The 21,270-nt window shown below is 36.1% G+C and overlaps 2 protein-coding genes across 2 annotated transcripts; one reads left to right on the top strand and one right to left on the bottom strand.

The window, feature by feature from the left end:
- Positions 1 to 1,574: 1,574 nt before the first annotated feature.
- LOC148697528 (uncharacterized) lies at positions 1,575 to 2,858 on the top strand. Its single transcript, XM_088691946.1, has 4 exons — positions 1,575 to 2,171; positions 2,313 to 2,435; positions 2,536 to 2,552; positions 2,651 to 2,858. The coding sequence occupies exons 1-4, from the start codon at positions 1,575 to 1,577 to the stop codon at positions 2,856 to 2,858; spliced, it is 945 nt and encodes a 314-aa protein (XP_088548072.1).
- A 3,524-nt stretch (positions 2,859 to 6,382) lies between these two features.
- Positions 6,383 to 8,500, bottom strand: LOC137721768 (actin-depolymerizing factor 2). The gene is made up of 3 exons (XM_068460788.2): positions 8,215 to 8,500; positions 6,980 to 7,245; positions 6,383 to 6,886 (listed from the first exon to the last, which is right to left on the bottom strand). Exons 1-3 carry the CDS (start codon positions 8,215 to 8,217, stop codon positions 6,736 to 6,738), a joined length of 420 nt encoding a protein of 139 aa, XP_068316889.1. The 5' UTR covers positions 8,218 to 8,500; the 3' UTR covers positions 6,383 to 6,735.
- Positions 8,501 to 21,270: the final 12,770 nt, after the last annotated feature.

The following is a 21,270-nucleotide window of genomic DNA, read 5'->3' as shown; positions in this document are numbered from 1 at the left end:
ACATATTCTTCTTTTCATATAGAAAAAAAAGGTAATATTTAGTTTTCTTAAACTACTTGAGCCTAAAGAATTTAATTTTTAGTTTTCAAATCACAAAAATCCCTTTCAGATCACCAAAAGTGTTCCTAACCATGTTTAAAAATTAAAAATAAAAAATAAAAAATAAAAAAGTTCTTATTGGTTCAAATAAGCACTTGAAGAGCTTTATGAAACAATCACCTGCTATGTGCTTTTTCAAGAAGCACTTCAAGTGTTTCTTTCATGAAGCGCTTGCATTTTCATTAAAAATCGTGTTTCTAATAGAAACGCTTCTAAACAGAACTGTTTCTTTAAAGCACTTCCAGCCAGGTGTAGAAAAACTGTGAGGTTTTGGTTCAAGAGTAATGTTATTCACACTCCCACTGTCGTCCTGCACTCCTTGTCTTTGTGTTCGACTGGCGCGTTCCTGAATAACGAAAAATACACTTGCACTGCAAACGAATTCTGTCGCGACCACGATCAGATAAAATAATGGATCATCAAAGTATCCACCCACTTGTGACCTAACCTAATAAGGCAAATGTGAATGCTAAATATTTTGTTCGATACAATGAGTTGCATAAGAATTTACCAGATCAAAAGAGAAAGAATATAGTTAAAGAATACGCCTAAGCATATCCTTGACCAGTCTTTCCAAAAACTTAAGCTATAAGCAGCTATTTTTTCTATATTCTAACAACAATTCACAAACACCCTCAGGAAAGAATGGCTAATACACTTGAAAAATAGTTTGCAATACATTTACATTCTCTGCTACGTCAGCTTACATTCTCTGCTACGTCAGCTTAGAGGATCGGGTACCAAAAGAACGGATGAATTCATTTCTGGGCATAATATTAAAATACCTCACAAAGTACCTGAACTCTCTTTTGCAGATGGGGAAGTAGACGACACGGCTTTTAGAAAGTCAGCAAATGAAAGTCAACAGTGCTTTGACGCATTGATTCCGTGCTTCTTAGCTCAGTTGCACATATCATCCTCCAAAATTCCTTCATCATGTTTACTAAATCTATGTTGCATCTTCTGTTCGACCAGAAGCTAATACTTGAAAGTTGATGTAGAATTGTAAGTAATGAGCTGATGAGTAAATAAGAAGTCATTTAATGTTAATAGGGTATGCACTTAGTCTTCAAAAATGACAAGTGTAAGGCTCAAATATGTAAGGCTAAATTAGCCATGTGTAGTGATCCTAAAAGTTAGCTAGATGTGTGGCTGAGATCAAATGTGTTGTTTTGGATCCAGCTTAAAGCAAAACGGTTGTAAAAGAGTGAGTGTGTGCGTGCTCATTCTTGAAATATATGAAATACTTTTTGTCTCTGCAACTTCAGTAGAGATGAAGAACTTTCGCATTCCTCAATCCTTTTTTCTTATTGTTATCCTGCATAACTTAGCAAAAATACTAGACACTAACATGGCCTCAGAGCCAGGTTGGATCAACTGAGTCTGGGTGTGAATCTGTGAGGTCACTGAGCTAAATCGAAGCTCACTCAAAGTTCGTGAAGGTCGTTGGAGTTTCATTATCATTCAGGCCAAAGATGTCTAGATCTGGAAGCTCGGAGGTGAGAACTCCCATTTTCTCTGGTGATAACTACGAGTTCTGGAGAATTAAAATGGTTACGGTTTTCAAATCTCTGGGGTTATGGAATCTGGTAAAAAAGGGGATTACAACCCCTGATTCGAAGAAGAAGAAGAAGAAGAAGGAAACTGAAAAGTCATCGGAAGATGCAGTAGATGAAGAAATGAATGTTGTGTTCATGAAGGATGCGAAGGCTCTAGGAATCATACAAAATGCAGTCTCTGACCAGATCTTCCCTCGGATTGCCAATGCCGATTTAGCTAAGATGGCGTGGGATCTGTTGTATGGAGAATACCACGGTGGTGATCAGGTTAGATCAGTAAAACTTCAAAATCTTAGACGAGAATTTGAATATGCTAGGATGCGAGATGATGAATCTCTATTTGGTTATCTTACAAGGTTGAATGAATTGATTAATCAAATGAAAACATTCGATGAATCTCTTTCTAATGAAAGACTTGTGCAAAAGGTTCTGATTAGTCTAAGTAAACCATATGATCCTATCTGTTTGGTTATAGAAAATACAAAATGTTTGGAGACTGTAGAATTGCAGGAGGTAATTGCAATCTTAAAGAGCCAAGAACAACGGTTTGATTTACATATTGTTGATACTACTGGGAAGGCATTTACATCTCTCTTAGTGAGTCCAAAGGGATAAAATAGAAGTGGAGCTCAATCTGGTCCATCTTAATTCCAGAAGAATTGGAATTCTAAGGGCAAGAAATGGGATTCAAAACCCAAATTCCAGCAAAAATTTCATGCTAGTCCTGCACAAAATGCACAATTAATGGGTCAGGCAATCACAAAACCACAGTGCAAGGTATGTTCTAAATTCCACTTTGGTAAGTGTAGGTATAAGGGAAAGCCTAAATGTTATAACTGTGAAAGGTTTGGACACTGGGCTCGAGAATGTACTGCAGGCAAATCAGTTTAAAAGGCAAATAGTGCTAATCAAATAGAGGTGACAGGAAACTTGTTCTATGCAAATAACAATATCTCTGAATATGTTGTCAATGGCGAATGGTATGTTGACAGTGGTTGCAGCAACCACATGACTGGAAATGAGAAATTGTTGGTTGATATAAGGACAAATGTAGTAGGCAAAGTACAAATGCCAACTGGTGAGCTTATGAATGTAGCTGGAATGAGGACTCTAGTAATTGATACTAGTACGGGCAGAAAATACATCAAGGAGGTAATGTACCTACCTGGATTGAAGGAGAACATACTGAGTGTGGGATAGATGGATGAGCATGGGTATTATTTGTTGTTTGGAGGTAAAATGTGTAGCATTTTTTATGGTCCTTCACTGGAATGCCTTGTAATTAAAGTAGAAATGAAGAGGAATAGATGCTATCCTTTAGCATTCTTGCCTGATAATCATATAGCTTTGAAAACAAGCTTGTCTCAATCTACTTGGACCTGGCACAAAAGGCTAGGCCATCTGCATCTAAGAGGATTAAAACAACTCAAAGAGAAGGAAATGGTGCATGGACTTCCATATTTAGAAGAAGTTGATGAAGTGTGTAAAGGTTGTCAGCTTGGAAAGCAACATAGAGAGTGATTGCCGAAGAATCAAGCATGAAGAGCAAGCAACCAACTAGAGTTGATTCATGTGGATCTATGTGGACCTATGCAAAATGAGTCCATAGCCGGAAACAAGTATTTTATGCTTCTTGTAGATGACTGCACAAAAATGATGTGGGTTTACTTTCTCAGATACAAGTCAGATGCATTGAATTGCTTTAGAAAATTCAAATCTATGGTAGAGCTACAGAGTGGTTTTAAAGTAAAATGCCTAAGAAGTGACAGAGGGGGTGAATTCACATCTTGTGAGTTTAACAAGTTGTGTGAAGATGAGGGTATTCAAAGACAACTTTCTATGGCTTATACTCCACAACAGAATGGAGTTGTAGAGAGAAAGAACAGAACTGTAGTTGAAATGGCAAAAGCCATGCTTCATGATAAAGGATTACCTTACTATTTGTGGGTAGAATCTGTACACACAGCTGTCTACATACTGAATAGGTGTCCTACAAAAGCTCTCAGAGATATAACTCCTTTTGAAGCATTCAGTGGTCGAAAACCAGGGATTGCACATCTTAGAATCTTTGGTTGTTTGTGCTATGTACACATATCAAGTGAGTTGAGACAGAAACTAGATGCAAAGAGTGTCAAGGGCATATTTGTAGGTTATGCCACTTGTGAAAAGGGGTATAGAGTGTATGATCCTCTTACTAAGAAACTTTTACGCTCGAGAGATGTTGTGTTTGATGAAAATGCAGCTTGGGAGTGGAAGAAGATCTCTGAGCATTATGTAATTATGATTAATCATGATGAGCTACCTGATATGCCTAAGGGTACATCACTTGAAACAACTCCTGAAGGTCAGAACTATGTCCAAACACCAAGCTTATTATCTTCTCATGAATCAGCAAGTGATGTGAGTAGCAGTATGAGAAAATCTCAAGCTTTTGATCATACTCCATTGTTACTTTATGTTGAGGTCAAATTAAGCATGTTTTAAGAGCATCTCCTAAAGACATGTTAAATATGCCAACTACGACTAAATACATTAAGGTTTTCTCCAAGAGAGGTCATAATTGACGTGACAGCTGAATTATTCGACTTCTTATTTTCTAGTAATCGTTTTTTTTACAAGAAACGAAGATAGAGTCAATAGGATACGACTTTTAAACTATTTTAAATATTTTTTTTCTTAAAAATTGCAGTAAGAGGGCCCAATAAATAATAATTTAACACATTCATTAGATCACCTCCAATCCTTGCGTTAAACCTAAAACTTTTAATCTAGAAAATTTTGGTTTTAACCAGAAACAATTTTTTCCCTCAAACCCTTCTGGCTTAAATATTGAAAAATCACTAAACTGTCACCATGAAACTCCCATAACAATATGAAAGAATATGAAACACATCAAAGATTTTTTTTTTTTTTAATTATTTTAGCTGTTAGATTTAAATTTGGATATTTAGTTCTTTATTCTTACCGTTTGATTTGATCATATTAGATCTTAACCGTTAGATTCAATGAATTTATAAATATAAAACTAAAAAAAATACACATATATGATGGGCTAGTCCCACGAACTTAGGGCGAATCCTGGTCTAAATTTACCCTAGAAATGAGTTGGAGCAAGTTGGGGTAAATTTGAAACCCTAAACTTTAAGTTTATTCCAAGAATTAGAATAGATCTTAGAATGAAAGAAATTTTGACTTCATATTCAAATGGCCACCTTAGCTTTCAAATAAAATTTTGACAACCTATATTTGACATCTCCTCTAAAAATGCTTAAGCCCTCAAGTTAGTAGTGCACAATGCACTTCCTGTGGATAATAAATCACCTAAAAGGATCTAATGGCATCAGAGGTGTGGCAAAGTCACATGTGTTTGCTGTCCTAGTGCTAGATAAGATCGGAATTGAGTCCAAGTAAGTCATATGTTTCTCAAGTCTGTCCCACAAGATAGGACGGATAAGACATAATATATTGATGTTTGGTAGCCAGATTTTGGACAATTTCGTAGAGTGAAGTCAAGCGAGTCATACGTAGTCTCATCCTACTAGATGGGATCATGTGTTAGAAGATTTTCCGATTTAATAACTCAAGGTAACAATCTAGTCTCAGCATTTAAAAATTCACCAAACAACAATCTTCCACAACAATCTTATTTGACATAAATAGTCTAGTTAGGTCGAGCCGCTATCGTGTTATAGTTCTTAAGAACAGTTTTTTCTCTACCAAAATATATAAAAAAATAGAATCAAGCATTTGACTATTGAAAGAGAAATTTTCTAGCGCAACAGAATCTATGCATTAGCTCCAGTGCAGAGCCATGAAGGGACCAGAATGGTTCCTAGTCTACCGACTTTTTCTTCACATACTTGAATTATGCTCTCATCCATGGGCAATTTTCGTGCTCACGTTACCCCTTCCTATTAGATTTTTTTCTTCGCCAATTAACACAGCTTCCAAGTGGTCAGAACATACTAATGAAATGGAAAGAAATTGAAAAAATCAACGCCCTTGTCACTGAGAAAACGAACATTATAATCGGACCAAAAGACAATGGATGAGACAATAATGAAACGATGGATAAGAGATGGATTCGTGAGCGTGAGATAGGGATTTGTGAGCATGTTGCAGCATTGTTTCAGGTCTGGCATTGTTAGAGGTGTTGTAGCATTTTTCTTTTACATTTGTAAAAGGCCCCTCCTAATCCAAAATGTTGGCTCCGCCAGTGATGGCCAACCCTTACACGAAAAAGAATAGCTTAGGACCCCAAAACAGCTTACTGTACTGCGTCATTTTTTCGAACAAACAATATTATCCACATTAAGGGATGGGGAAATGAGTTAAGCCTTACAAGGAACTAGCAATAACGTACTTCAAATTTATCTTTGACGAAAATCGAACCTAAAACCTCTCACTTATAAGTGAAGAAGAATATCATTACACCGTAATATTGTACCACGTCATATTATGCATAATTGTAGGTCATGTGAGGTGAGAGATAAAGACAAGTACATTACACCCGTGACATGACAGATCATCATCTTAAAACCAAACCCAAATGGTTCGTCGAACCGATCGACAGTTTACCCTAGGCTGCGCGCACCCAAAGCTTTGCCGCAACCATAAGTAAAAACATCTCTTACCAATTAGAAAAGATGCAGCAGATAAAAAATCCAATCAGATGCCAAGGTTGGTCATACAGATAAAGCCATTAAATAAGCAACAACGAAAGGTCACAAAAGCATGCTCCTTTTATACTGCTCCAAAGTAAAAATGACGAGGGTCATATACAACACTCGCAAAGAGGAAAGGTGTCGTCTAAACCCCACAAACAGCTACATATTAGTTTGTCGAAATACAGCTACTGAAAGCAGCCACTCAACAGAGATAGGTTCTATAAAATAAACATATCATATGATATACCAGAAACCAGACACTTGTTTAAAACAAATAAGAAACGACAGCGAAACTTGGAAATTGATTCCATCATTCGCCAAGTCGCCATTTCCACAATGTATAAACATATCACGCAAGTAACGAAGGGTGCAGGGAAGAACTTCCCACCAGATAGCCTATGATTCATAATCTAGCTGGCACGGCTCTTAATGACATCGAGACCAATCTCAGTAGGATCAGTCGCTTGCAACTCGACCTGAATGCCATCGAGCTCTCTCTTGAATCTGTCTTTGGAGCTTGCGTAGATCATCTTGCTTCTCACCCTTGATGTATCAGGAGACCTTCATAGAAAGAAAGGAAAAACAATGAATTTATGTAAAAGATGATTAGATAACAGAGTACACAGTTGAAAATGATTAAAGAACCGGCATTACCAAGCAATGAAGAATATCCGACTTTTCTGGACACCTTCTGGTGTAAGAAAGTCAAAATCAAAAATAGCATATCGGCATTCATCAGCAGGAAGCTTCTCAGTGAACTGCTCATAGGTTTCCGCTGGTTCACCAACATGTTCAACCACAACCTGCTTTTGCTTCTCCTCAATCTTGAAAACTATGGAGCGGTAGGTCCTCTTTGCCTTAAGCTCCAAAAACTTCAGTTTGCAATCATCGTGCACAGCCATGCCAGATGCTGCGTTGGCCTGCAAATTGCATGCAATCAACAAACATCAGACAGCAACACTACAATTTTCCAACAGATAAATGAATATAGATTGAAAAGACGTTTTATCAAACTAAAATTAACAAAAGAAAATTAGTAAAATGGATCTTTACAGGGAAGAACAAGTCAAGTTCTCAACCAACCCATCATGTCTTATTTCCAATGAAAACACATAACTCGGGTGAAATGCGCACAATCTGTCTTATCCTTAGTATATCTTTTCATGATATGATGCTAAAAGTAATATCTTTTGGTCCTCTAAAACGTCTTAAGCAACAAAAACAACCAATGTCAAACTTCTTTCCTTCGCGCCGTAGATAAAATCGACACAACAATGCACCTTTGTTTGTTTAATTTTTGTCCGAAACGCATCAAATTGACTCGCACAAGCGTTAATACCCCCAACAATAACAGCTCAGCAAATTATATATAAACAAACATAAATGCTAAGTACTCGACAATTTTTCATGGTACCTACCAAGTACTCATTACTTTATTATATCATTGAGAACAAATATACAAATTAAATCTGGACCGGACCAGTTCAGACAGCAGATCCACAACATTCCCAATCATCAAGAATCAGATCAAATTCGGGCCCTAAAACGCGTATACAAAACAAACAGATCCAAAATCCAATCTTAAAATGCAACAAATCGTGATCAAAATTTCAACAAAAATCCAGATCTGAAAGCACGAGATGCACAGAGAAACAGTAGATGAGCTACAAATTCTAGCCAATTTAGCTCTAAACCATCAGATCGACACAGCGAAGGAAAGAAAATCGAATCAACAAAACCGATGATCGATTAACCAGCCCAGAAATCGCAATCGGTCAAAAATCAGTGATTTTACTTTATTTTCTCTAAATTTTCTCGGCAGCCAAACAGAAAATACACTCAGAAACCCTAGCCGAGCAAAACGGAGCTAAAAGAGTGTGAAAACTCACCATTTTTGCTGCCTGTTTGGTTCTCTGATGGCGACGAAGAAGGAGGAGAAAATATAGAGAAACGGGTCTCTCCTCCAATGGCGGCTCGGCTATCTTGTGTCTCGAAGGGGAAATGTCCAAGGGCCCTTTATATTCGGTGGTTCTCTGGATGCCAGAGGAATGACAACGTGGAGCTGATCGTATGATAGAAGAGCGGGTGATAGGCGGTTCCACCAATGGCGTGCCGCCACGACTTGTACGGGTCTTTGTCTGTGTACATGGAGAGATTTTTCAATCTCCCCACAACACGGGCTAGTATGCCACTTTATTATACAATTTTTCAAGTCTTCTTTATATATGTCATTATGTGTCTTTGTTCTCACACGCTAAAAAATCTCTAACAAATGTTGGAGTGGCTTGTTTGAGCCGGCTTCATTTGGACTCGCTTATGAAATATGATTAATTTCTAATTTTAAGACACGTATGCAATTAGACTTAGAAGAAATCGATATCGTTGATGATAAATTTAATATTAATTTAATTATATAAGAAAATAGACAACATAAGATCAAAAATTTAGAACATAATAGTTTGACATAGTCATCTACGTCTTTATCCTTTTTCAGGCATGTAATTTCTTTATAAACAAAGAAGTTAGAATCTCCAATCTTTAAAAATTCAAATTAAAGATGATCAATCTAAATTGACCAAAAAAAAAAAAAAATTTAAGTAAACATAATTTCCAAAAGAAAAATATTAAACATGACAATTTCTTTCAATGAAAATTCTTGAACTTAATTTACCTTGAGTTGTTACGTAAAAAGGTGAGTTGCTCACAAGTTTTACGAGTCAAATACATCAATGTTGAAAAATCGAATCTAATACAAGTTTGTACTGTTTCAAACCAATTATTGTCAAGATATAAAAGTGTCAACCTTTTTGAAAATAAGAAAAATTTGTATAACACGGCCGACATTGTAACGACATTATCCAAATCATACAAGTTCCTCTCTCCAATGAAAGCTCAGGTCGGTTCTCCAAAAAAAAAAAAAAAAAAAAAAAAATGAAAGCTTAGGTCGGCTGGGTTAGCTCGGCTTGTAATTAACACGTTAAAAAAAAGGGCTAAATTAATAATTAGCCAGAAAAAATGGTAAAATCACAGATTTGGATCTTCTCCAGAGTCCAAAGAGGATCCTCTTGATCAAACATATGTATGTCGTTGGATTTTTATCCAACGGCTACAAACAATAAGATTTTTTAAAATTATAATAATTATAACCGTTGGATTTTCATCCAATGATCCATGTGTGTTGCTCAGGAGGAACCTCTCCTTGGACTCCAGAGAGGATCCAAATCCTAAAATCACACAAGGGCAGGTCCCACCCAGATTCTTTTTTCTGTGTCGATACAACGCTGCACTGCCCTTTTTTTTCTTTTTTTGTTAAAAACGCTACACGGCCTTTGATAAACTAAATTTGAATTATAAATCACCACTACTTTTATCAAGAAAAGAATAAAAGAAAAAAAGCAGCACATGAATGATCATAATCTACTAGTTTTAAAAGGCCCCCCCTTCTTCTCATGAGGTATACGTTTACAAGTGATCTCAATAATTGAAATCCTAATAATTAAACGGTAGTGTTATTCACACATAATTTTTTACTTTTCAGACTTTTTCACACAACCAATCCTTCCAATATTTTGAACGAATACCGTTGAAGTTGCATTCCTATTAAAATTGCACAGCTATGGGAAAACGATGATTTCGAAGTCTTCCAAGTGACGTGCTATATACGTCTGGAAAGGTAAGAAGTAGATCTACAATCTTATTATTTTTTCAGAACACCAACGATCTTAGATTTGGCACTTAAAGCAGCTGAACAGCAAACCAGCACATCACAGCAGCACTATTAAATTGACAAATTAAACTATACCTGCTCAAAACGAACTGGAAGTTGTGCCATATGCCATAGCAACAATACAGATATTAGATTTTTGTAGAATTTTATGGAAAGTTATGTGGAGAACATTATCGTCGTTTTACCACTTGTAGTGCAGGCTAGAATTCGTTGTAGGATACCTCGAGTTCTTCCTCTGAACTCATATAAAATTACGCTCAACATGCTACAATAACCTGTGAGTTTAGGATACACACAATAATATCTTCGTTAATAAGGGTTCCATCCAATGCCCTGTCCGCTCTGACGAGCTAAAAACATCACTCGCAAAGTACTATGTGATAATTCCACATTTGTCCTCCTCCAATACTAGCTCGTAATGAAAAAACACGGGGGGTATACTGTATGGAGTAAGAAGTAAATTTTTAGAGAAATATGTACGTTGGGACGATTCTCAACATTCCCACACATTAATTTAGTACAACTCATACACCAAATGGCGGTTGTGGACCTGAATTCTCACAAATAAAAAAAAAATCCAAACAACATATTACTCCAACTTAATCTAAAAAACATCTTCCTTGGATAACTATCGATCCTGAATGGGGTTTTCATACGAATTTTCTCTTGACAAAGTGTGGTGGATCGGAGTAAGTATGCCTTCGTATTCTGGTCATGACTTAAACAGCTCAAATCACGATTAGCTGAACAAACAAACCCACAGTGCCACCACACCTTGTTGGGCTATGGAATGGTCCGCAAGTACCATAAACCTTGTTGAGATATAGGTTTCCTATATTCATGGAGATTCCTACAATCTAGAGATTGACGTGTACTGCAAGTAATCATAATGCTCGAGGACACAATATCTTATGTTAGATATCCTCTTAGGATTTTTGATGAATTCACTATCATATACTCATGGTGACCTTGCGAACACTTCATCAGGAATAAATGATTTGGGCAATTAAGCTTAGGCAACACGTCATTGTCTACAAACTACAATGCAAGCATCAGTGATCCTTGTGGCAAACCATGCACATCTGGAAGACATGAAAAGTGTGTCTGCTACTCCAAACCTGCCTAAATTAGAACGTGAACCAACCCCGGTGCGAAGTAAAAGGCAACTAACATTATGCTCATGCATATCCGTCCACTTGATGGACTAAACTTGAAATCCTCATATGATTGGACAGTGATGCTTACATCATTGGAAAGCTACATATGTGATATTTTCACAACATTTTACAGCTTATAATTCCAATCTCTAATGAAGAAAATTTCGTTGTTTTACTACGGACAACGCAAGCAGCGACTTTCTGCAGATTAGTCAAAGTTCACCTTTTCAGGTTCGAACTTCAACAAGCAATGCGCTCAAAGTACAAGGGTCTGGGGTATGAAAATAGTCCCTCACAAGCATGGAAGTTCACTTTCACGCTAAGGCGTTTAGAAGTGACATGAAAAACTATTTGAAGGCCCATCCGTCCAGTGAACAACCTCTGTACAAATCATGGTAGCGCTCCAAGAAGTAAGTTCTTTTAATTATTTGATTGTATCCAGAATTGACTGCAGGATGATACATACTTCTAAGATTCTTAAACAAGACTGGAGCATAGAATCATAGTGGCCACGCGCATGAGCTACACTCCTACCAAATCAGCCTCTGACATGTTCAAGTTTAATTCCATTAATCGACCACAAGCCAAGTCAGCTTGGTCGAAGCAGCAATGTCCTATGCAATGACTTAGACACCTAACACAGGCCAATGTTGAAAACTACATATTCAAGACATAAAGCTCCAAAGTTAGGAATGATCTTTTCTAATCCTCGCTACGGATGGCCAATGAATGTGCAACCTTATCACCCTCACAGCATACTCTCATTCCTTCTTGCAGGAATGTCGAAGTTTTTCGATTCTTTCGTGACTTTGTTTGTTTTTTCTTGCACCATCTTTTTCGGTAAAAGAAATACCTCAAATTCCCACAAGGGCATAGCTTAGTCATGGCTTTGTCTTACTACTTTATAACTATACAAAAATTGACATAGTCTAAATACTCAAGGTGCTAGTGTCAAATGAGTCTCCTATAACTCATTCTGTGGTTAAAAGCTTGGTAGGCTCGACTCGAGCCATATTAAGCGCGATTACATTAGGCGGACTTTGGACATTGTGACATAGTCGTATATAATAAAATAAAGGGTTTTTATCACAAATGGTCCCTAAAATTGAAAATCTATCAATGAAGTCCCTTAAAATAGGTGTCGCAAATCAATGTGGTACTTCCGTCACAATTTTGTTAAAAATTTTATTAAGTGCTGATGTGGCACATAAATGAGTCCCACAAGATTTACAGGTTTTTATCACAAATGGTCCTTGAAATTGACCCACACCATCTAGATGGTTCTTGAAATTGATGCACACCATTAAGATGGTCCCTAAATTGAAAATCGATGAATGTAGTCCTTAAAAATAGGTGTCGCAAATCAATATTTTCATTCCGCCACAATTCTCTAAGATTTTTTGTTATGCGCTTATGTGGGTTTAATAATTAGTTTAAAAAGTTGTCTAAATACATTTTTGTACAGTAATTTTTTTTCTTATAGTAGGACCTACTCCGAAGAGAGAGCCCTTCCATAAATTCTCAAAGGCACAAGGCTTAACCAAGGCCTAAGAGGGGGTTTGGAAATAGTTTTCAACGAACAATAGACGCATCTCGGTTATAACCTCATTATCTCAAGGCATACTTCGTTGTTCTTTAAGTCACCAGCCCACCAGGGAAGCGTCAAACAAGCTTTCTAAGATTAAGGTTGTGAGGAGGTTAATTGCTTAAATGTTAACGGTGATGTCCCATAAGCGTTGCCAATCAGTCAAGCCATCACCAAAAGTGATCTCGATCCAGGTTCAATTCGGTGAAGGGTGTCAAAGTGTGTAAAGATGGGTGTATTGAGATTTTTTTAGAGAATAGACAGCGAAAGAGGTAGAAGAATGTGGACTGGGATTAGAGGTGATTGTAGGACTGGGTTTTTGGGTTCACAACTTTTTTATTAACTATTAAATTATTAAACCTATGTTGTAATTTTTTGAATTTAATTAGACTTGTGTGATCCATTTATGTGTCACATCAGCACATAATAGAATTTTTGACAAAATTGTGACGGAATGACTATATTGATTTGAGACACTTATTTGCTGGACTACATTGATCGATTTTCAATTTCAAGGACCATTTTGATGTCGCATGTCAATTTCAATGACCATTTTGATGTTGCAGGTCAATTTCAATGACCATTTGTGATAAACAAAAAAAAAAAAAAAAAAGGGACTTATGTGACTCATTTATGTGCCACATCATCACTTAACGGAATTTTTAACATAATTGTGACAAAATGACTACATTGATTTGCGACACCTATTTTCTGAGACTACATTGATTGATTTTCAATTCCAAGGACCATCTTGATGGTGATGGTCAATTTCAGAGATCATTTGTGATAAAAACCTTAAAATAAATAAGAAAATGTTGTTGCATAGGAGCTACAAAACGTCAAGTCACGAGTTTTTCTTCAATTTTGCTCAAATGAGAGAGAAATATGAGCAATTTTGAATTTGACAGTCTGTATCTCCTGTATTTCTCATCCATACAGTACTCAAACAAATTCTTTCTTACCCGTTGAAACGAATAGGGTGGTCAGATGGTACCTAACTCGGTGATTTATATGTCAAATACATAGTATTAAGTTGGTCAGATGGCACCTAACTCGGATTTATATGTCAAATACATAGTATGGCTTGATTAAACCGATATGAAATTGACTTTATGCGTGATACACGAAATAGTGGTTCTACGTGAAGGGGCCTTGTTGAGGAATGTAAGGCCATTGGAAAGTAGAGGCAACAGAGCCTCCACCGAGATAGGAATCAATACCATGCTCCCAAGCCATTTTTAATCCCAAACACATTACGACCTCACCAACTCTTGGATTTTGCAGCAAAAGCCTTCAATTCCACTGCCCCAATGCAGCCCGCCATTGAATTCCATTGTTTAATCATTCCATTAATTTTAACTTGTGATGGATAAAACTGCTCAAATCAGCTTCCCCATTGGATCCAATCATCCAAACACAGAAATACACATACATACAAAATTAAAAGAATTAAAAACTAATTAAACTCAAAGTAAATATATTTTTTTTTTCATTAATGTGGTTCATCTGTGATTCTAAACATCAAGAAAACGCTCAATTCTTGAGACAACATAACAACACCGATCGGCAAATCACAACGCAACACAACACAACACAACACAACGCAACACAAACAATGCAATGCCAATTGGGTTTAGTTATCCGCATCTGTGGTTTTCTTTTTGTCCTCAGTCGAAACCTCCTTGGTCTCTGCTGCTTTCGGGGTCGGTGGCAGAGGAGGAGTGGTCATCTGAGGCGGCAGAGCTTGACCCGATACCACAGCAGCAGCACCCACATTGCCTGCAGATGCAGCATCATCAGCCAGGGTAGCCAAGAGATAGTCAGGGGACAAAAACAAACACTGGGATGGCCTTCTCTGGTGGCGATTCGCTCTCTGAGACATTCTCGGTTTCCCTTCGGAATTGGGATTGCGAGAGCAAAAAAGGGATAAGAAGAAGGAGGAGGAGGAATTGAGGAGTATGGGAGTGAGACTATGGAGAGTTGGTGTATAGGCAGTTTGGTAAGTGCATGTAGAAAACAGAGTGTTGACTCTGTTTTTATAGTGCTTTGCAATGGTTTAAAGTTGTTAGGTTGGATTTTTTTTTTTTTTGGTTACATCTAATGCTCCGGGATCTATGGGCACCATCTTGGAGATAAAATGGTATAAAAAAAAGGAAGTATTTAACCATGTAAAGCCATATTTATCCCTTACAATGAGTGGGTAAGAGGATATAAATTCTCTGATAAGATGGTGGTATACGTCTTTTTAGTTATATTTACTAATTACGTGCTACCCACGGAATGAGATGATTGTAAAAAAAAAAATTCAGGATAAGAAAATTCTTCAGTAAAAGTAAAAAGGTGGTTAGTATATAAATTTTGTTTGACAACACATTTAATTGTAAAGAAATTATCATAAAAGTTTCTTGAAAAGGCGTGAAGGGGTAGTTAGCTCATAATTGAATTTGACTGTACATTTTACTTATACGGAATGCTAAATAGATCAATTTTTTAAATTATATTTGTAAACTATGTTATGTGTCACTAATAAAAAAATATGTGCATTAATCAACATTTAAATAATAATTCAATCATCAACAACCATATTACATGATTTACAAAATACAGTTTAAATAGATAACCTCCCTAACATTACTCTTTACTTATTGATTGCATTCTGCTGATGAGATGAGATGATTGTAAGAAAATTCACAAAACAAATAAATAAATACAATCTTATGTTGGTGTGAGGGTTGTTGATACATAAATTTTAATTTGATTACACAATTAAATTCAAATTACGTGCGCGCGGAAGGATATGATTATAAATTTGAATTTAAAATCTCGTTTGGTACATCCTATTAGACTTCGGATAGGATTAATAGTGCAAAACAGATGTTTGGTGCAGTTTTGAATTAAATAGCCGGCCGATTAAATATCCCGGGCCCACTTTTTAGTCCGGCTCATACCTGCTAAATAATACACTCCAAAAGCTAAGGATAATTTAGCGGGTTCAAAACTCAAAAGCCCAGGAAAATTTAATCGCGTTGTCTCTTCGCTCTCAAACGGATCTGTGCCATCTCCGTTCTCTCCCCTATCCAGAACGAACTCCATCTGCTGTTCCTTGTACTTCTTCCTCCTCTCGAATTCATCTGCTATACTTCGTTCTTCTTCGTCCTTTTTCTCCGCTCCCGCACTCTGTTCGCTCTCTGTTCCCTCTCTTATGAAATTGGTTGATCTGTCTATTTCTTACAAATTGATTTCATTTCTTCATCAATTTATATCTTCAATTATATTATTTTGGTTGGTGAATCCATTTGGGTTTTGGGAGATTAATTGAAGAAATGAGGAAGTGGGTTCGGCAGAGAGAGTGAGATTTGATGCGCGGGGATGATGATGAAGAAAGGATAACACAACTGTGAGAGAAACCTGGGTTTCTTTCATTCCATTTTTATATTTTGTTTTTTAATTTTGTCAGTGCAATGAGGATTAATTCTTTTTTTTTCTTTGGTTTTCTTCCTTTTTCCATTTTAACATCAATCATTCGGTGAATTTTTTTAGAAATTTATTGTAGTCCGATGTATTATCTGATGCACAAATTTATTCAGTAAAACATCAAAAACTCGACTAATTTAATCAGTATTATTCGATAATTATTTATCATATCCGACTGAAATAGTTAGTACAGTCTAAACTGTCAGACGAGGTATGTACAAAAGTGCATGCTCCTAGAGGGATGAGATATTTTTTTTGTCAAACGGTAAACTTTATTAAATTCTTATGAAGGCATGAAAGGGTAGTTGGTAAATAAGTTTGAGTTTGACTACACATTTATGTTTGGATTGTGTACTGCTCACGAAATGAGATGATCCGGTTAGTTCATAAATTTGAATTCGACTACACCTTTATTTACTAGTTATAGCTTTTAGAATGAGATGATTGTCATTTTTTTAAGGAACCTCCAAAGTAAAAGAGAGACTTTATTTAAATTTTGATCAAATTATTTTTCGTGGTCCATGTGGTGAGATGCTAGTTTTAATTTAACATATGTGGTGAAAAAAACTCTTAGTTATGACCATGTGGTCAAGTTTGTTAGTAATCTTAGTTTGAATAAAAAAATTCTATCAAAACTCCATCCATATGCATGGGTAAAATGGTCAACTCCGTTCATTGCTAAAAAAACAAAAAAGAAATTAAAAAACCCACCCACCCATCCAATGTCGGATTTAGGATTTGAACTTTGAAAGTCCTAATGTTAAATACAAGTGTTTTAGATAGGAACAGATTGTGAAGCATGCAAAAAAAAAAAATCAATTTATTTACATTGTGGGCTTGTTGTGAACATGTCAACAGATATCAGTATATGCTGAAAGCCTGAAACAATCTGTTGAGTGATATAAAGAGAATTTGTCGAGTGTTGTCTCGCAACCTGTCGAGATATGCCTAGCATGTATTACATCAAGTATTTAGTAAGCACGAAAGGAACCATACCAAACATTCATAACGTCGTCAGAAAACATTCACATGTATATTTTCTGAACTCGGGTGGTCTTAGGACACCTTGATCCCTATTTCCATTGGCCCCAACACCCACCTTAGCCACGGCAACCACCGCCTCCCTCTCTCTGAGCCTCTCCATTTTCCCAACCATGCCTTTTTCCTCAAATGTTCGCATCTCCAACTATACATGAAACAATTTTTCTCTTGGCAAGGGAGTAGGATTTTCTCCCATTCTATTTTCATCCCCTTCATAAAGATGTTTTCTTCCCTCCTCTCACACATTGTTTTTTGTCTTATTGTCTCTATAAAGATATTAATATAAGATGTTGACGTGACTTAACTGTAACCATTCAAATAAGAGAGGAAGGAAGGAGAGAAAGATTAGGAGGGAGATAATCCTCCTCCTTTTCTACCACCTCCATCTCAAGCAATTGTTTCGAAGCATCAGCCGCATCACTGGCAACAACTGTATAGTTTTTTAGCGTTTGCATTATTGGAATGAATAATGAAGGCCTTTGAAACCTTGATTTCATCGACAATGTTGAAAAGCCTGCTTGAGATTTTCTAAAGAACACAACGCGAGAGAAGTCTTTGAAGAGGTTAATGGCTCGAGTTTTGACGGACTCGAGGTTCAATTGTTGTTGCACAACGTCTTTCAGTCACTAAATCGGTATGGATTGCGGTTGTTGTTAGGCCTGAAGAGGTTGATTACACCTTCCATGGATGCCACTTTTATTTCTTCCTTGAGAACTAGATGAATGTGTCATTTAGTATTACGGTCTAGTGGTAATCCTCTTTACTTGTAAGTGAGAGATCTTAGATTTGATTATCGCCAATGGCGAATTTGAACCACGTTATGACTAACTCATTGTAAGGCTAAGCATCCCCCTCTCCTTTAGTGTAGAGAATATTGTTTGTTCCATATTCAAAAAAAAAAAAAACCTAGATGATGGTAACGAAGATGAGGGAAATTTAGGTGTATTAAAAGCAACACACATGCTCATGTGGTAATTTACGATTAGTTGAGACAACTAATAGGATTGAATGCATATTTGCCCTTCAAGTTTAACGGAGTTTTAACGAAAGAAAGAAGGAAATTACAAATTGGATTGGTATTGCTAACGAACTTGACCACATGGTCATTATTAATAATTTTTTCACCACGGGGGCCAAGTTAAAACTAGCATCTCACCGCAGGGATCATGAAAAAAAGTTTGCCTGAATTTTTTCAACACAACAACATATTTACATCTATGAAGCTCATGAGCTTCAATTTAGTGCATAACTACGCTCGCTCCGTGAGCAAGATTTAAGGTTTACATCTATGAAGCACATGAGCTTCAATTTAGTGCATAACTACGCTCCGTGAGTAGGATTTAAGGTTAAGACACAAACACAATGGGCTGCCATAATAATTTGGTATCAAACTTGCTATCTGTGGGAATCAAACCTAATACCACATACTTATAAGCGAAAAGAAATATCACTAAACTATACTCTTTAATAGCACGACTGCTACTGTATTGAGTATTAACAAAATACTAGGGGAGACTCGATTGAAGTTCTTTTCATGAGTAATGATTTGTTAGCATCTGTGAGGGGATTTGAAACATCAATGCAAATAGTTGATCTTGATTTTTATTACAGAGGATATGAATCTTTAAGCTTAGAGATGACAGAAATTGAGATGTGCGTATAAACAATTAGTATGCTAGTTAATTGTGATTTGCAGTTAAGGAGGAATGAAAAATTCTCTAGTGCGAAATAAATCTTACAAAACGGTTGCAGAATACGAGTGTTAAGGTTGATCTTGTATTGTGATTGGTTGACCAACACTCACATCCCGCATTAGAGAAAACATATTTAAATGCTCAATTCTATTGGAAATTCAAGCTCCCACATTAGAAAATTGTAATTACACACTATGTTATAGTCGATTTATGAAACTTTTGTAACAAAATATTCTAAATTATAATTTGTTTGATCGAATTCTAAACTATAATATTAGACATTTTATATCCCGAGACTTAAAAAATGTCTTACATACTTGCATTTGACAGCAAATGACCCTCTACCCTAGTTGTGAAGATGAGTATTGCCCTCTCACACTGTCGATTATTTAATCTAACATCTAATCTATCTATTGTTTGACACACACACACACACACAAAAAAAAAAAAAAAATTAATTAATTAGAAAAAATAATTAACAAAATTTGGATTAGATCCTAGATAAATGAATTGCTGGGAGTCCATTTGATTTGATGAAAAATATGATTTGAGGTTGGAACCTTCGTCCTTATCTGTTTCAGATCGAGTTTTTTTCTTTCTTTTTTCCATCTTAAGGCAACCAAGTTCGCTGCACCTAATTACCTACTTAGGTAAAGTGAATCTGGTGAATTATGGAAAGCATTTAATTGTATTAATTGTTAGTTTGATCCTTGTTTGTTATTTAGTACTACATTTTAATAATATTCTCATGCATTTGAAAGTAATAAATTTTATATTCGATTCTCGTGCATAACAAATTCAAAAATAAAGAAAGTGTTTAAATCTCGTGCATGATGAATTCGAAAAAAAAAATAATTTGAATCACATCTCATTTTGAGTGATACTATGTACTATATCTACATTATGCTTGTTAATTGTCATGTTTTATTGTTCTCGTGTTGTGTGATATTCATTTCTTATCTAAATGTATAAACTCAAAGCCCCATCCAAAATCACGGTAAGACTTAAGCCAAACACTTAGATGGTGGTGACTGGTAGTGGTGATGAGTGGGATGACAGTGGTGGTGAGTGGATCTGACAATGCCGAAGAAAAAAAACACTAAAAACATACTTTTGGTGTTCTTAGGAATTTGTGTAGTTTTTAAGTACTTTTTTGGTTCAAGTTTTGCAAAAACAGATGCATGGATAAATTTTTTAGGCTTAGAACTCAAAAACACTTATTGAGTTATAAATTTGAGTCCAGAATACTAAACGACCCTTAACTTTTTGGATGTGTTCATATCGTTTTATCGTGTTTTAACTTGCTATGTCTAACTGGCATAATAATATGAATTGAGGCGACTTATTTTTTACTTGTTACACAAAAAAACTGTGTGTTATTAATTTATGTTCTATCGTTTAAAATACGAGTAGTGAACAATAAATATTTTATGGTGTAGCATTAACAAGTTCAATACGTGTAATAATTACGAATAATTTATAACACTACGTAACAATATGACAATCATGCAAAAAAATTATCCATAACCGCGAGAAATTGGCCAACGCTAGTCCGCTACCATCAATCCAACGCTCCGAAGTGGGGTCTACAAACTTTACAGAATTAGGAAGATGGGTCCCACATTTCATGCCTAAGCAAGGTCAATTAAAAGTTATGTTCGTAAGTATGACTTTGTTGTTGCACGATAATTACAGGGAGCCGAAGCTTTGGTATCTGTCATTCTGCCATCCAGCTAACATATGCTTAAAACATCAATCACGCACAAAAAGTCCTTGATACAACTAATTGTACAACTTAGGATACAGTCCGTAACTCAATTATTATCTAATACCTACACGTATTAACGGTTGTTTATTAAAAGTTATCGATGTAATTAGTAATATAATAATTTAGTATGAATCGTATTTTGATTCGGTTTGGTTTCAAACGTGATATGCTTATGTTCTTCAACAACAAGCTCATTCCCATGGAGCAATGGTGTCCGAATCTTGAACCACTTTGCTAGTCTTCTTAGCTCAAAGATTTTCAAAGTCACTCGCATCTAAGGAGGCTGGAATGCAGGGTTTTTATTTGAACACTACTTTTGTTGCTGAAAGAAAGCAGCAGCTGCTGCTTTGGGGTTTTTTTATTTTGGCCATTCTATTCAATGAACGTCGTAAATTACAATATGTGCTAAACTCCAATTGGATTGAAATTACGGATTTTATATGTGGGCTTCATGACCAATTGACAATTTTGGGAGGAGGAGAAGGAGAAAAGGACTGCA

This window comes from Pyrus communis, chromosome 4 (assembly GCF_041283825.1).
Source record: "Pyrus communis isolate YQ-2024b chromosome 4, ASM4128382v1, whole genome shotgun sequence".
Classification (NCBI taxonomy): Eukaryota; Viridiplantae; Streptophyta; class Magnoliopsida; order Rosales; family Rosaceae; genus Pyrus; species Pyrus communis.
The sequence above is the reverse complement of the archived record's forward strand: the minus strand, read 5'-3'. Positions and strand labels throughout refer to the sequence as shown.

What these genes read in the sequence shown, in the direction of transcription:
- LOC148697528 (XM_088691946.1), top strand. Translation starts at nt 1,575, where the DNA reads ATGTCTAGATCTGGAAGCTCGGAGGTGAGAACTCCCATTTTCTCTGGT. An exon ending in AGACTGTAGAATTGCAGGAG is followed by an intron (nt 2,172 to 2,312) that starts GTAATTGCAATC and finishes TCTTAATTCCAG; the next exon opens with AAGAATTGGAATTCTAAGGG.
- LOC137721768 (XM_068460788.2), bottom strand. An exon ending in CGGATATTCTTCATTGCTTG is followed by an intron (nt 6,887 to 6,979) that starts GTAATGCCGGTT and finishes CTTTCTATGAAG; the next exon opens with GTCTCCTGATACATCAAGGG.